We start from the raw sequence: 12934 nt of genomic DNA, 5'->3' as shown, positions 1-12934 counted from the left end.
TCATGGATGATAATTGGGTTTGTTAGGTCGGTTGCAATAAAAAAAAATTACGGGACAAACAAATAAATGGGATAAATAAAAAAGGTAAAATGAGTTATTTAAGAGATTTTTTTTAGCTTAGAAATAAATAAACGTCACTTAGGGAGATATCTTAGGAGAGAATTATTCTAGGGAAGTCAAAGGAATTATTTATGGAGTTCTTTTAGGAATTGTAATTTGTTACAACTGTTTTGTTTATTTTTTGTATTAAAACATAAAAAAAATTAATTTTTTTAGAAAAAGGTTGTTTGTGTAATTAACTCCTAAGAAAAACAAATGAATAAAATCTAGTAAATATCGATATGTACTTAGTGAAAACCTAGTAGATATCACAGTACATATACACATGTACTAAGAAAAACAAATTATGTACTCAATTAACAAAACAAAAGATATACTCTACATCATATATAATTATAACTGAATCATGACAAGATGACCAAGCACGTTCCGTATTTTCTTTAGAAAAATTAACAACTGAAGCTGATTTTAATCTTGTATCCATATCCTGCTTCACTTGATAAACATTTTAAGAGTCACAATTAGTAATCACTCAATAAAACTTAAAAGTAAGCATCTAAAGTAAAAAGAATGTAATATTAACTGATACACGTTCAAATAGCAGACCTAATGTCCCCAGAAATCTGACCTTTCAGACCCATGGTAGATAATTGACTGAAATAAAATTGGTTGAATCAAGTATCCACATATTCCAGAAGTCGATCAAAAATAAGCATAAGAAGTAAAAGTAGTAACTGCTCAAAGAGACATACATGGAAAAAACGCACGTGAATCAGTACAGACAAGAAAATGGCATATAAATGTTCAAGATTAAAATATAAAAATCAAGCACCTGCGGTCATTTGCTGATACTTCAACGGACGGAAAATAATATGCAACCTAATTCCTTTTATCATAATAAATTGGTTTATTTCAACTAACTTAGAAGTTCATTGTATGCAGTACATCAGAATATCCACTCAAATCATATATGTACTACCAAAACTCAAAACCAAATCAGAAACTAGTTTGAATCTTAATTAGTTGAGACTAACCAATATTTTGAGATCAATTTGACAAGGGTGTTTCTCTATATACCCTCAAAAATACTGACGGTACCCCTTTATCTGCGTACCCTCTCAACTAATCTTCCTACCCCATAAAAATTATCCAAGTTATATTCCCCTCTAATAGATCACCGATATCAATTGTTTCACAACTATTTTGAGAAACAGATATAATAGGCTTTCGTTTTTCTATCTTCTAATTAGTGCACTAGGGTTCTTGGAGACAGATTCATTCTCATCAACCACACAAGATCAAATTTTATTAGAACCACATCAAAATCTTAAACCAGATTTCAAAACCTCCCTTTATTTCATTTAACAATACACATCATCATTAAAACCTTTTTTTTTGATTGATTAAAACCCAGAAAGAGACAATTTTTTGGATTGTAATCAATGTTTCTTTTGTTCTTATTTTTCTGTAGAAATGAAGAAGTCTGATCGTCAATTTGTTGTTGGTACGATGTCGCCTTAACAACACATCTTAGCCACGAATGGTGCTAGCTAGCATTTAGAATGGTTGATTTACTCATAAGTTTTAGATCATGATGAAAAAGTAATCTCTAAATAGGCAGCTACAACTCTCGTGATAAGCTTGTTACTGCCCACAAATTCTCTCCACCCCGCAGAATCAAAGAATTCTTCCTTGTTCCATAAAATGGATACTCAGCTGACCATGCTTACCATTTTCTTGACCATAAATCTGCCAAGGATGAAAACAAAGGTTAGAAAATCAGTCATGATTTTTATATAAAATCTTTTTCTTTTTCTGGAAAAAAATACTTTGTAAGAATTCGCATTTAAATCTTGAATTATTTTAACCGTTTTATCTGTAAAGTTATAAAAGGGGTATCAATATAAAAAATTCAAATAATTTAAGAATTTTCGTGTGTAGCTAGATAATACTACCTCCGTCTCACTATAAATTGACCTATTTTAAAACTGATTTGTTTGATAAATTAGGTCAATTAATAATAGGATGGAGGCTAACATAACTAGTTTATGGGATATTGTTAGTATTTCCATGGGGTATATATAAAGGAACGCCCTTTGAAAAAAAAAACAGAATAAAGAACAAGATGTATAGAAAAACTAACGAGTAAAGGTGAAGGAAAGATGGTTACAACTAATCTCTTATTTGTATTAAACATAAATTAACCTCCGTTAGTAATTGTTCTTAGAACTTCACCCACATGCCACCATTAATGGAGTTTATAATGTAGGAAAAAAAATTGAAACATCATAATTTTTTATTAGACAACAATTAACTGAAGATCACCTCAAAAATTTTGTAAAGAACCATTAGGATGCTCCTATTAAAAATAATTATCAGATCTATGCATCTACATATGAATCAAAAGAAAACCAAATCTAGGTCAAAAATCATAAATTATTTACTTTTGAAAAATTATAAATACATATATGACGTCATGTTGTTTACGAATCCAAAATCAATTGTAAGATCAGAAATGCACATAGAGATCGATCACATACCTTAAAAACTCCATGGCCGAAGCTCTCTTCGACACAAAAGTTCAAAGATAGTGAATTCAATTTGATTTAGACTATTATAAATATAGAGGGGTAACTTTGAAATTTATTATGAAGTCCCACATGTCTAGTAGACGTATGATTAATTTTGTTAGTCCAAAATCATGAAAATGGACTAGCGATTAAACAAATTGTATGGGTGGACCACCCATTAATCGGGTATTCAAAATTGGATTAACCAGTAATTCATATTTTAAGAATGGGAAATTTGTTGGATCGTCCAAAATCCCATCTACTAGTTAACCTAAGGTCTAGTAGGAAAAAATCATTTAATGAGAGGTCAAAAAAATATTTAAAACATGAAAATGATGACCGAACACCTTCCCGTTATACGTGTGATCTCAAATCATAAATAAATTAAAAAAAACGAAAAAGGAGAGAAGAGCCTGCGTTAATGGTTTTAGAGAGATCAACTAGTTTGAGGTAAAGTCTGTGATGGTGATGGCTGTGGCGTTAGAGGACGTATTTGATTTTAGCATTTTCGGTGGTGGCGCATGAGAAGGAGAAGCTAGAGAAAGAAACTGAATATAGATCTGGAGAAAAAAATCATGGAGAAAGAGAAGAGGTGAAACTATTCACCGTTATTTGAATGAAGTTTCCGATGACGGCGGCGACATATAAAACAAGGAGTAGATTTTGGCGTGGTGGTAATGGTGGCGCTGAAGATACCACAGCTATGTGTCTCAGTAACCATACTATCTATACTTTCTTCCTAACATATCCATTTTTTCATTTATTTAGGACTAATCAATCAATAATCATGTTACAGATTGATTTTCTCGTTTCTTAGTTGTTTTATAATTCAATTTGCATCCATAATCTGAAGAAATCGAAGGGACTAACTAGTAATTCCTACTTGCGATTTTCACTAGACACAATCAAATCTTAAATGTGATAATTGCAATTATCACCGATTATACCATATTATTAGGGCTAAAAACTAAAAGTTTCACCGAAAACCAAAATTGTCACCAAATCTAATTGCGTGTGAAAACAGGATGTTCTACCAAACAACGTCTTGTAAAAACTGGAGTTTTCTTCCAGTTTTCTTAAAACTCATGGGTGATAATTGGGTTTGTTTGATTGGTTGCAATAAATTTTCTTTTATGGGACAAACAAATAAATGAGATAAATAAAAAGGAAAAATGAATTATCTAAGCAATCTTTTTTTTTAGCTTAGAAATAAATAAACGTCATTTAGGGAGATATCTTAGGAGGGAATTATTTTAGGGAAGTCAAAGGAATTACTTATGGAGTTCTTTTAGGAATTGAAATTTTTTATAGCTGTTTTGTTTATTTTTTGTATTAAAACATAAAAAAATTAATTCTTTTAGAAAAAGGTTGTTTGTGTAATTAACTCCTATTTATAAATAAACATGGGTTGTTTATATATAGAATTTTAATGGTGGGTTTTATATATATATATAAAAAGAAAAAGGAGAAATGGGCTACAAAAAAAAGTTCCCCTCCAGAACTATGCATATATACATGAACAATTAAAAACTAGTTCTCTGCCTATATAATTTGGACGGACGAAGGGAATATAGAACTATGCATATATACACGAACAACTAAAAACTGGTTCTCCGCCTATATAACTTAGACGGAGGGGGTATGTAAAATTGATGGTTTTTATATTGTTTAGTAATAGAACCAATCTAAGACCAATACTTAGTATCAAAAAACTTGAAAAGATTGCAACAGTGCTTTCTCATCCGATTTCTTCTTTTTTGAAATAGTTAGGCATCCAATTTTTCACGATTAGAGAAAGATAAACTAAAACAAAGCTGCATTGTTTCTCGGCCGCTCCATTTTTTTTTCATGTTTACCAATTTTTTACGGTGCTGCGAAATAAATATACTCTGCGAACATGCATGCATTGATGCATTTATGTTGAAAGAAATCCATAAGAAGACTAATCAAAGTGCTTTACCATTTACCTACTGGCTACTGATTATGCTCTTGGAACATGTATATGCATTTTAAAGTTGAAGTTACTACAATTAGAATTGCTGAGCAAATCTCCTTTGGCAGTGAGCTTCCTCCATGATGATAAAAAAAGTAAGCTGACTGACAAAGGAGTATTTGCCCTGTAATTCACTTGTAGCTTGATGATGACCATGGGAAACATAACCTCGAAAACCTTGTATTTATACTCTTATAGATTTCAAATTCTTTGGTATATCTGATGGCATTGGTATCTTGTAAATTATTCCTAAGTTTTATTCCTCCTAGAGTCACCAACGCAATGCCTTCTCTAGTGAGTTCATGAGTGGACGACTTAGACTTGGAGCACATTCGCACAAATGGAAAGATTAGTAGAAGCGTTGAACAAATACGTGTTTATTTACAGTTGACATGTGTTTCACTCCGTTAATATCGTTGATGAGAGAAACAGTTCTTTGTTTGTACCTACTCAAGTGATTTTTTTCTCTCCTATACTTACAATCTAGACTGTAAACTTTCCTTTTTCTTTTCTCCTTTTTTGAAATTGTCCATAGCGCACTGTGGTCCTCCTACATACGAGCTCTGACAAAAAAGAAGTTCGAGATGAAAAAGGATTCATATGCTCACCAAGGAAGGGCCAATCAGAAGAGCCATTTGGCCCTGCTTTATAACAGAAAATCACATAGATTTGATACCAACTTTTACAAAGAAGTACTGAACTTTTCAGGAGAAAAAGATTGAACCACAAGAATGGAAGATCCTAGGGAATGTTCTATAGTAGTAGTCTTTGTTGTTTTTGGATTGTGAAGGCCTGTAGCACCCTGTCATCCATTTTCTCGATTATTCTTATCTTTCATCGTTTGTTCTTGTTTTCATGTACATTCGAACAAAATTATTAGTAGATTCGTTTATGCGGAAAACCGGAGTATTATTAATTAAGTACGTTGATACTTAGACACTTGTGGACATGCACACTTCAAAACTCTCGGGTATATGCATAAATGTGAGTAGTCTTGATAGTACTGAAATATACTAACTTAGATATACAAATGGTATTTTGTAGTAAGACCAACCAACACCTGATAATGCAGCTGTAGTAAACTAAAAGAATTTGGACATAAACAAAAAGCAGTTGAAATATAACTTCTGTTGAAAGTTGAATAGACATGAGCTCTGTTAAGTCACTGAAAAGAAGTACTGAAGATGTAGATAAAAAGTTATGCTTGCTAGTTGAAGCAGTTAAAGTAAGAATTCACATGGCATATCCAAATGCAAAAGGCCAACTCTTGAAGAATTTTGCTTAGCATATGCTACTTCTTTGGTTCATGGCATATGCGAATTAGAAATGTGAATCATGCCGGTATAAATAGAATGGTTTTGCATTTATGTGATTACTCGAACACGATAAAACAAGATGGAGTTTGGTGGCAAAAGTGTATGGGTAGAGAAAGAAAAGATAAGAATAACAGTGCAGTTCTCCTCTGGCAGAGAAGTGACGAGCCGGGCAACTGGTGTTTGTTCCTTGCTTGTTTCTTTCTGCCAAAGGAGAATTGCCCTGCCATTCACCCATACAATTAATCATTTCACAGGATTGTTCACTTCACCAAGAAAAACAAAAACGGAAGAAAGAAGGATGAAAAAAAAGAGTGAGAGTTTAGTTATAGTAAGCCTTGCTGATTCATTCTTCTTTACAAAGACAGCTTGGTGATAAGTGTAAGGGTAGAGAAAGAACAGAGAAGAATGACAGTGCAGTTCTTCTCTGGCAGAGAAGTGACGAGCCGGGCAAGGCCACTGGTGTTTGCTCCTTGCTCGTTTCTTTCTGCCAAAGGAGAATTGCCCCGCCATTCACCCATACAAAAAGTACAGCAAAAAAATTCCGGAAACAATACAAAACAAATTCCGTTGCCGGGACTTGAACCCGGGTCTCTCGGGTGAGAGCCGAGTATCTTTCTGCCAAAGGAGAATTGCCCCGCCATTCACCCATACAAAAAGTACAGCAAAAACATTCCGGAAACAATACAAAACAAATTCCGTTGCCGGGACTTGAACCCGGGTCTCTCGGGTGAGAGCCGAGTATCCTGACCACCTAGACTACAACGGATTGGTGACGGTAACCACCTTTATTCATAAACATAACCGATGCAACATTTTTACTTACAGTTACGGGTCCTTCTGGACAGAAAGAGAGGGTTCCAAATCTGGTGATCCATTTGCATCAGTTACAAAAGCAGTGGGTAAAACAGTTTCATAATACCATTGATTAGTACTTTAGTAGGGTTAAGGCAACCGAGTCTACATAATACACAACCAATAACACGGCAAACAAATACAACTTTGCAATTGAGTCTACATGACAGACCATTATGTCCTCTCCATTCAATGTGTTGGAACCTCCTCACCACGTTCTCGAGAAACAGAAGCTGATAGGACCCCAAGATCGTGATTCAAAAATGTTAATGCCGACTCACACTCAGCAATAATTCTTGTGATGGAAGTGGAAGATGGTTCGTTCTTTGTTCCTTCAGATGACCCGACAGCAACTGCAGCATGTGAATCTCGAAGATTCCTCAGGTTCCAAAGGAACTGTATAATCAATGAAAACCATCTTCAATTCTTACACAGATTTTGTTTATTTAATCGAAATACAAAACATCAAATCTTTGAAACAGGAGTCACACATTTCTCGAAGGCAAGGAACCAAAGCACAGTGTACTTCATGTAAACTGTGTTAGGATCTTGGATGAACAATATTATTCACAAAATACTGTAGTAAAATCAGAACCAAAGCACAGTGTACTTCATGTACACTTCAGAACTTTGATGTTCCAATCAAGTTAATAACTGATTTTACTACAGTATTTTGTGAATAATATTATTCATCCAAGATCCTAACAGAATGTCTGATGATCTGATTGTCCATCCAGGATGACTGGGAAAAGTGTCAATTATAATACCAACAGCATTGGAGGAATAATTCGCCTAGATATTATATTTATATTAGCAAATAACAAATAAATGTTCCTTTATCAAGCATTTCTGAGTTGAAGACAAATTATATATTTGAGCAGAATAAGAAAAAAGGAAATCTTTTGGCACTAACTAAAACATACCTTTAATAGCATTTTATAAGCTTCCAACAAGCGATTGGCAGCTGGCCCAAATCCATGCAACTGAGGTACTTCCATCATATGTGTCCATGGACGAATCTCCTAGAAAGGCAGAAGAGTATCAATATTAATACACTAAAAACCCAGACGAATTTTTCAGTTTTTCGCTAGTAAACAACAGCTGCAGAATGAACCTCAGACCCAGAATAGTTAAAACTTATCCTGAATTAGTACAGAATAACTCAGAGAAAAACTGGAATCTTATGCAGCAAAAGAATTGTATTAAATTAATTGTATTAAATTAGATGGGAATATAAAGACGATCCCCAGATTCAATACAATGACTGCACAAGTAGTCTTCCATATTTTAACAGCAACTGTATCTTATACAAGGGAACTTTACATAAGGAAGAGCATGCTAGTACCTTGTTGTAAATCAAATTGAAAGATTTTGCAGTTTCCAGAAAAGACTCCAGTTGTCCCCGCAACTGTGTTTCCGTTTCTGCATACTCCTCATCTGGGTTGTATGCATACTGAAGAGAAAACCATTCACACCTTAGAGACAGTCAAGATAGACAGAAATTAAGACTGATAAATACTGGAAGACAACAAAGTTATCCCAGAGACAATAGAACCAAAATAAGATGAAAAGTGAAAACAAATATTCACTAGATGGATAGACACATTAAGCAACTAGGGTAACATGCCAAAGCATCTATGCTGTAAGACAGACAGGAACATAGAGACTTAAGGATTTGAAAAACATCAATCAATGAAAGAAACAATATGATCGTTTCTATGAAGCTTTGAGTGAAAAATAAAAAACACAAACAAATGGGAAACAAAGATAAGGAAGAAACAGCTATCTATTTGCTCTTAAAGTCAAGAATCCTAGAGACTAGACTAACCTTTGATGCCAAATCATCAACCATCTGTTGTAGACTCAACAGCTTCTTTGAATGCTCCGACAGCTTTAACTCGAGTTCAGAAATATCAGGCCTGGAAATGAACTTTGATTAAATACCAGGTAGTTAACTAGTTATTACTTCTTTAAATCAGGGAAAAGTTAAAGCAGTTAATGCATTTTAAGCAAAACATCCCCTACCAGCAGAGTTAAAAAAAATTGCCAAAAACTTTGTTGATCAATAGGTTTTTTTCTTTATCGAAGAAACCAAATCAGTTATAGGACGGGAGAGAAAAAAAAAAGTGAGAGGTGTAATTCTAATTATAACGAAGAACATTTCTTCCCACCTCTTACTAATCCTTAATAATAGAAAGGAAATACAAGATGCTAAAGGGGCATACAGGCATAGCGGAAAGCATATGAGTAATATCTATGGCTGAAGTAGTTCAGTAAAGAGTCTGACGGCTAAAGTGTCAGATCATGGCTTCAATATGAAAAATAGAACGCAAATGTCAATATTATTGAGTTTTGCATTTAATTATAGTTTCATACAAAATACCCAACTCTAATTGACAGATGTGGAGATGTAAGACAGTGTCTTTAGTTAAGCATGGTAGCCCTAGATTATCAATAGGGATGCATATGCAACTCAAAGATGCAGTACCTGTGCGACCACCATGCTATAGAAAAGAGTCCAGACAATGACTGGATTCTTTGATTCCAGAAACAATAGAAGAAATAATAACTAACCTAAGTGACATCTATAACAGATCGATAAAGGCAGTGTATTGCCATTTTTTTTAAATCTACCACAAAAGTGGCAGGCACAGGAGCCAACTACATGGCTAACCACTAACGAGTCCAGACCACAGATCCTGTACGCCTTAGCAGGATCTGTAGCCTAGGACTCGTTAATGGTTAGCCATGTAGTTGGTTCCCGTGCCTTCCACTTTGATGGTAGATTAAAATCGAAAAACCAGAAATATGAAGGAAAAAAAACATGAAGTCTTCTCCAGATAGCTTAGAACTATAAGCCATATCATGTAGAGTCCTTCTGCGACGAGGTCATCCTCGTTACAGCTATTGTAAGGGCTCACTTTATAGCCCTTCGATATGACATCTTAGTATGCGCACATCTCGAGACAAAAATTATACCGTATATTAGAAATATTTTATTATTTTCCCTTACCTTTTTAGTTTATATATCCCTGCATTTGATTTTATTTGCTACTTAATCCCTCTAAATAACCAAATTCATTTTCTTGGAACCGTGAGAACAACAGAGTCTCCCTGTAAACTCGTTCAAAGTCTCCATTAAGCAGATAAAACAAGGAAAAGCCAATTACAAATGAACCCGAAATCAAAGTGGTTGTTTATGAGTAAGATGAACAAAGTTACGTTCCTATCCAGATTGATTAAAATTGATGGAGAAAAGGGAAAATGAAGATTGGTGTACTTGTTGGTGTACACGGGTATATGAAGTACCAAAAATGAAGATTATTGCGTCAGCTATCATACATTGATTAGTGTGGGTAGTTCAAGATCAGTTATGAACTAAGTGGAACAGTTATGTACATTAGTCTCCCTATAGTTCAAAATGAATTAAGTTGGCCTATCATACATTGAAAAAACAATTCAACCAAAATCAGTACTCTTCCTCTACCCGACTTTAGATAAAAAATTATAAAATTGAGTTATACGGGAAGTCCATAAGCAATGCCTAACCATATATTCATTTAGACCCTGATGAGATCAGTTTACCGATACCATCAGGGGGAAAAGGACTGGGTTGTGTCAAGGCTGGCAAGCTGACATAAAATCTGCCATATCTACATGAGATGAAACCCTTAGATAACCGTTTGGGGCGATGCCCTCCTGTGATGGGTCTTGCTGAAAAGAGCTAGGCATACCGACCTCTTGGTCTATCTTGGCTTCCATCTCTAGCCACCCAAGATACAGTATAGAGGTACGAATTGCAAAAAACACGTGGGATACTATTGAATGAAGGTGTGTACTGAATATCATATCTACGAGGTCTAGGTGCATTGATTTCGAAGTAGCTTTTCTAATGAAACATTCATATTTATGCACCGATAATAGTGCATCTAGAATCCAGGTGAGTAATTGTCTATCTTGATTAAGGAAAAAAAAATAACATCCTCACCTGTTAATTTGCAACTGTGGATCTTTATACTCCTCACAGTCTGACATTCTACTATCAGACATGTAATTACAATGGAAATAAAAGCAAAGGACTTACAGCGGAAATATGGATTGAATCTGCACATCTGCAGGGAACAATTTGCACTCTTCGGAGAAAATTTGAGCTTGCTTCTCAGCAATGGCATCCACTAGCTGTATGTCCCTAGCCACTTGCTCATCGATACTGTGGGAAGAATATAACAAAAACTCAGCTCAAAATATGTTTAAATTCTTGAAAACTCATCACAACACCCAGGTAAATTCACTTTCTTTCAATAAACTAACATAAACGATTAAGCAAGAAACAAAATGTTATATAACAAAGCTATCTCACCTCCAGTCGGGGTTATCAGCATAACAGCTGGCCTCAACAAGATCCACAATCACACCAAGCATTTCCGCACGATCTTCATAGCTACCTCTTCCCTGATTATTGGTAATATTAGCACTTCAGAAATTCGAAGAATCATAAATCAAATTAACCTTCTCACATGAGCGTAATCATACAATATTAACAATATGTTCCCTGCTGAGACTAACAACTTCAAATCCTGGAAGCAACATTTTTTTTAAAGATTTCGAACTAGAGCAAATTTCCTGATAATGATGATAACAATCTACGGTCTTTCTTGTATGCAAGTTCATTCAATTTAACCCTTCACATTGGGATTACATTACACTAAGAATTCAGCTTATCTGAAGCAAATCTAACAAAATCGGAAACTCAAAAGGTGCATCTTGGTATTTATTAAATCAGAACCAACTAAGATACATTGACATCAGAGGTGTGAACATTGGCAGAATCATAATGCTACTGACATTCTAGTTGTTTGAGTGAGATGAACCTGCAACACATACAACACATCACTCGTTGGTATCATGACCTTAATGGTGATTATGAGGATAATACTGCATGGATATATCACTGGTCTATCTTGGTCATAACAATTTGATGTTCAGCTTGCAGTTATTCTCATAAAATAAAACAAAATTTTTCTTAAACAAATTGCAAATCAAATACTACGACAAATCATTGAAATCCATCATATACCAGGAACTCAGCTAATTTGTAGAAAATTTAAGAAATTGGACTGTCAACAACAAGTGGGACTCAAAAATAACTCACTTGGATAGCTTCTGTATCAATTGTAGTTGTGATCCCCAAAAACTTCGCAATCTCTGCCAAGTCTAAAATAATATTAAGCCATCATCAAAATAAAGTACTTACCACGACGGAATTACACTAAACATAACATGTGCAGAACTGTTAATTGGATAAGAAATCTCACATTGAATCCGAGCAGTCTCTTCATCGCGGTCCATACCATCACCTAAAGCACTTTGTTGTGAAAATGGTGATTTATCACCTAAGAGTCTAAAGAAAAGCCATTCAAGAAGCGCGTATCTTTCCATGCCAGCAAATAGTAGAGACTGAGAAGGAGCATTAGCTCTAGGGTAATTTAATAACCCTAATTTCCTTTGTATTTCTTCCATTTGCTTTGCTGCCATTCTTTACCATAAAACAATCAAAACCTAAAACACAAATTGCCCTTCCACTTTGCTACCAAATCTTCTTCGATGATACAGGTTCAAAATTAACGATCGGAATGTACGAGACAGAGTAGATGGGGTTTGAAATTTTGGAATTTTTTTGATTAACTTGAAAGTGGTTAGTTATTTATCAGTCTATATCAGATTCTCCACTCCAGTATGATACTATGATGCCTAAAGAAAAGGTTAACATTTAGGTGTTATGGGCATGGTAGATAACAATGTACCATTTCCCCTTCTAATCATTCTACTTAGACCCTTCCCTATCCTCAAATGTAGGGAAGGGATGGCACATGAAAGGTAATCTTGATATGGTGTCCTCTCATCCCTTCCCTCTACGAGACGCGTACTCAGTACCCGTATGAATAGTACCAAACGCGTACTCAGTACCCGTATAAGTCAACTCGTTGATTTGACCAAGAAACGAGTACTGAGTACGCGTTTCATAGGTTTAAGAACACAGAACTTGGTTCAGTCGACTATTTCTTCTTCTTCTCTTTCTTTCATCCTCTTAAAACCCCTCTTACCCCCTTTCGATTTTCATGTTGGACACGATCTTTTAGAAA

The 12934-nt window shown here is 34.7% G+C and overlaps 1 protein-coding gene, 1 long non-coding RNA gene and 1 other non-coding gene across 3 annotated transcripts; all 3 read right to left on the bottom strand.

Moving 5' to 3' along the window:
• Positions 1 to 1397: 1397 nt before the first annotated feature.
• On the bottom strand, positions 1398 to 2738 carry LOC113361318. The gene is made up of 2 exons (XR_003365067.1): positions 2601 to 2738; positions 1398 to 1809 (listed from the first exon to the last, which is right to left on the bottom strand). It is a non-coding gene; the product is annotated as an uncharacterized LOC113361318 (long non-coding RNA).
• Positions 2739 to 6632: 3894 nt separating this feature from the next.
• TRNAE-CUC lies at positions 6633 to 6705 on the bottom strand. Its single transcript has one exon. It is a non-coding gene; the product is annotated as a tRNA-Glu (tRNA).
• A 7-nt stretch (positions 6706 to 6712) lies between these two features.
• Positions 6713 to 12572, bottom strand: LOC113356340 (AUGMIN subunit 7-like). The gene is made up of 8 exons (XM_026599448.1): positions 12107 to 12572; positions 11944 to 12005; positions 11152 to 11243; positions 10876 to 11001; positions 8620 to 8710; positions 8137 to 8244; positions 7715 to 7813; positions 6713 to 7187 (listed from the first exon to the last, which is right to left on the bottom strand). The coding sequence occupies exons 1-8, from the start codon at positions 12324 to 12326 to the stop codon at positions 6981 to 6983; spliced, it is 1005 nt and encodes a 334-aa protein (XP_026455233.1). The 5' UTR covers positions 12327 to 12572; the 3' UTR covers positions 6713 to 6980.
• Positions 12573 to 12934: the final 362 nt, after the last annotated feature.

The sequence above is a fragment of the Papaver somniferum genome, chromosome 3 (assembly GCF_003573695.1).
Source record: "Papaver somniferum cultivar HN1 chromosome 3, ASM357369v1, whole genome shotgun sequence".
In the NCBI taxonomy this organism is placed as follows: Eukaryota; Viridiplantae; Streptophyta; class Magnoliopsida; order Ranunculales; family Papaveraceae; genus Papaver; species Papaver somniferum.
The sequence above is the reverse complement of the archived record's forward strand: the minus strand, read 5'-3'. Positions and strand labels throughout refer to the sequence as shown.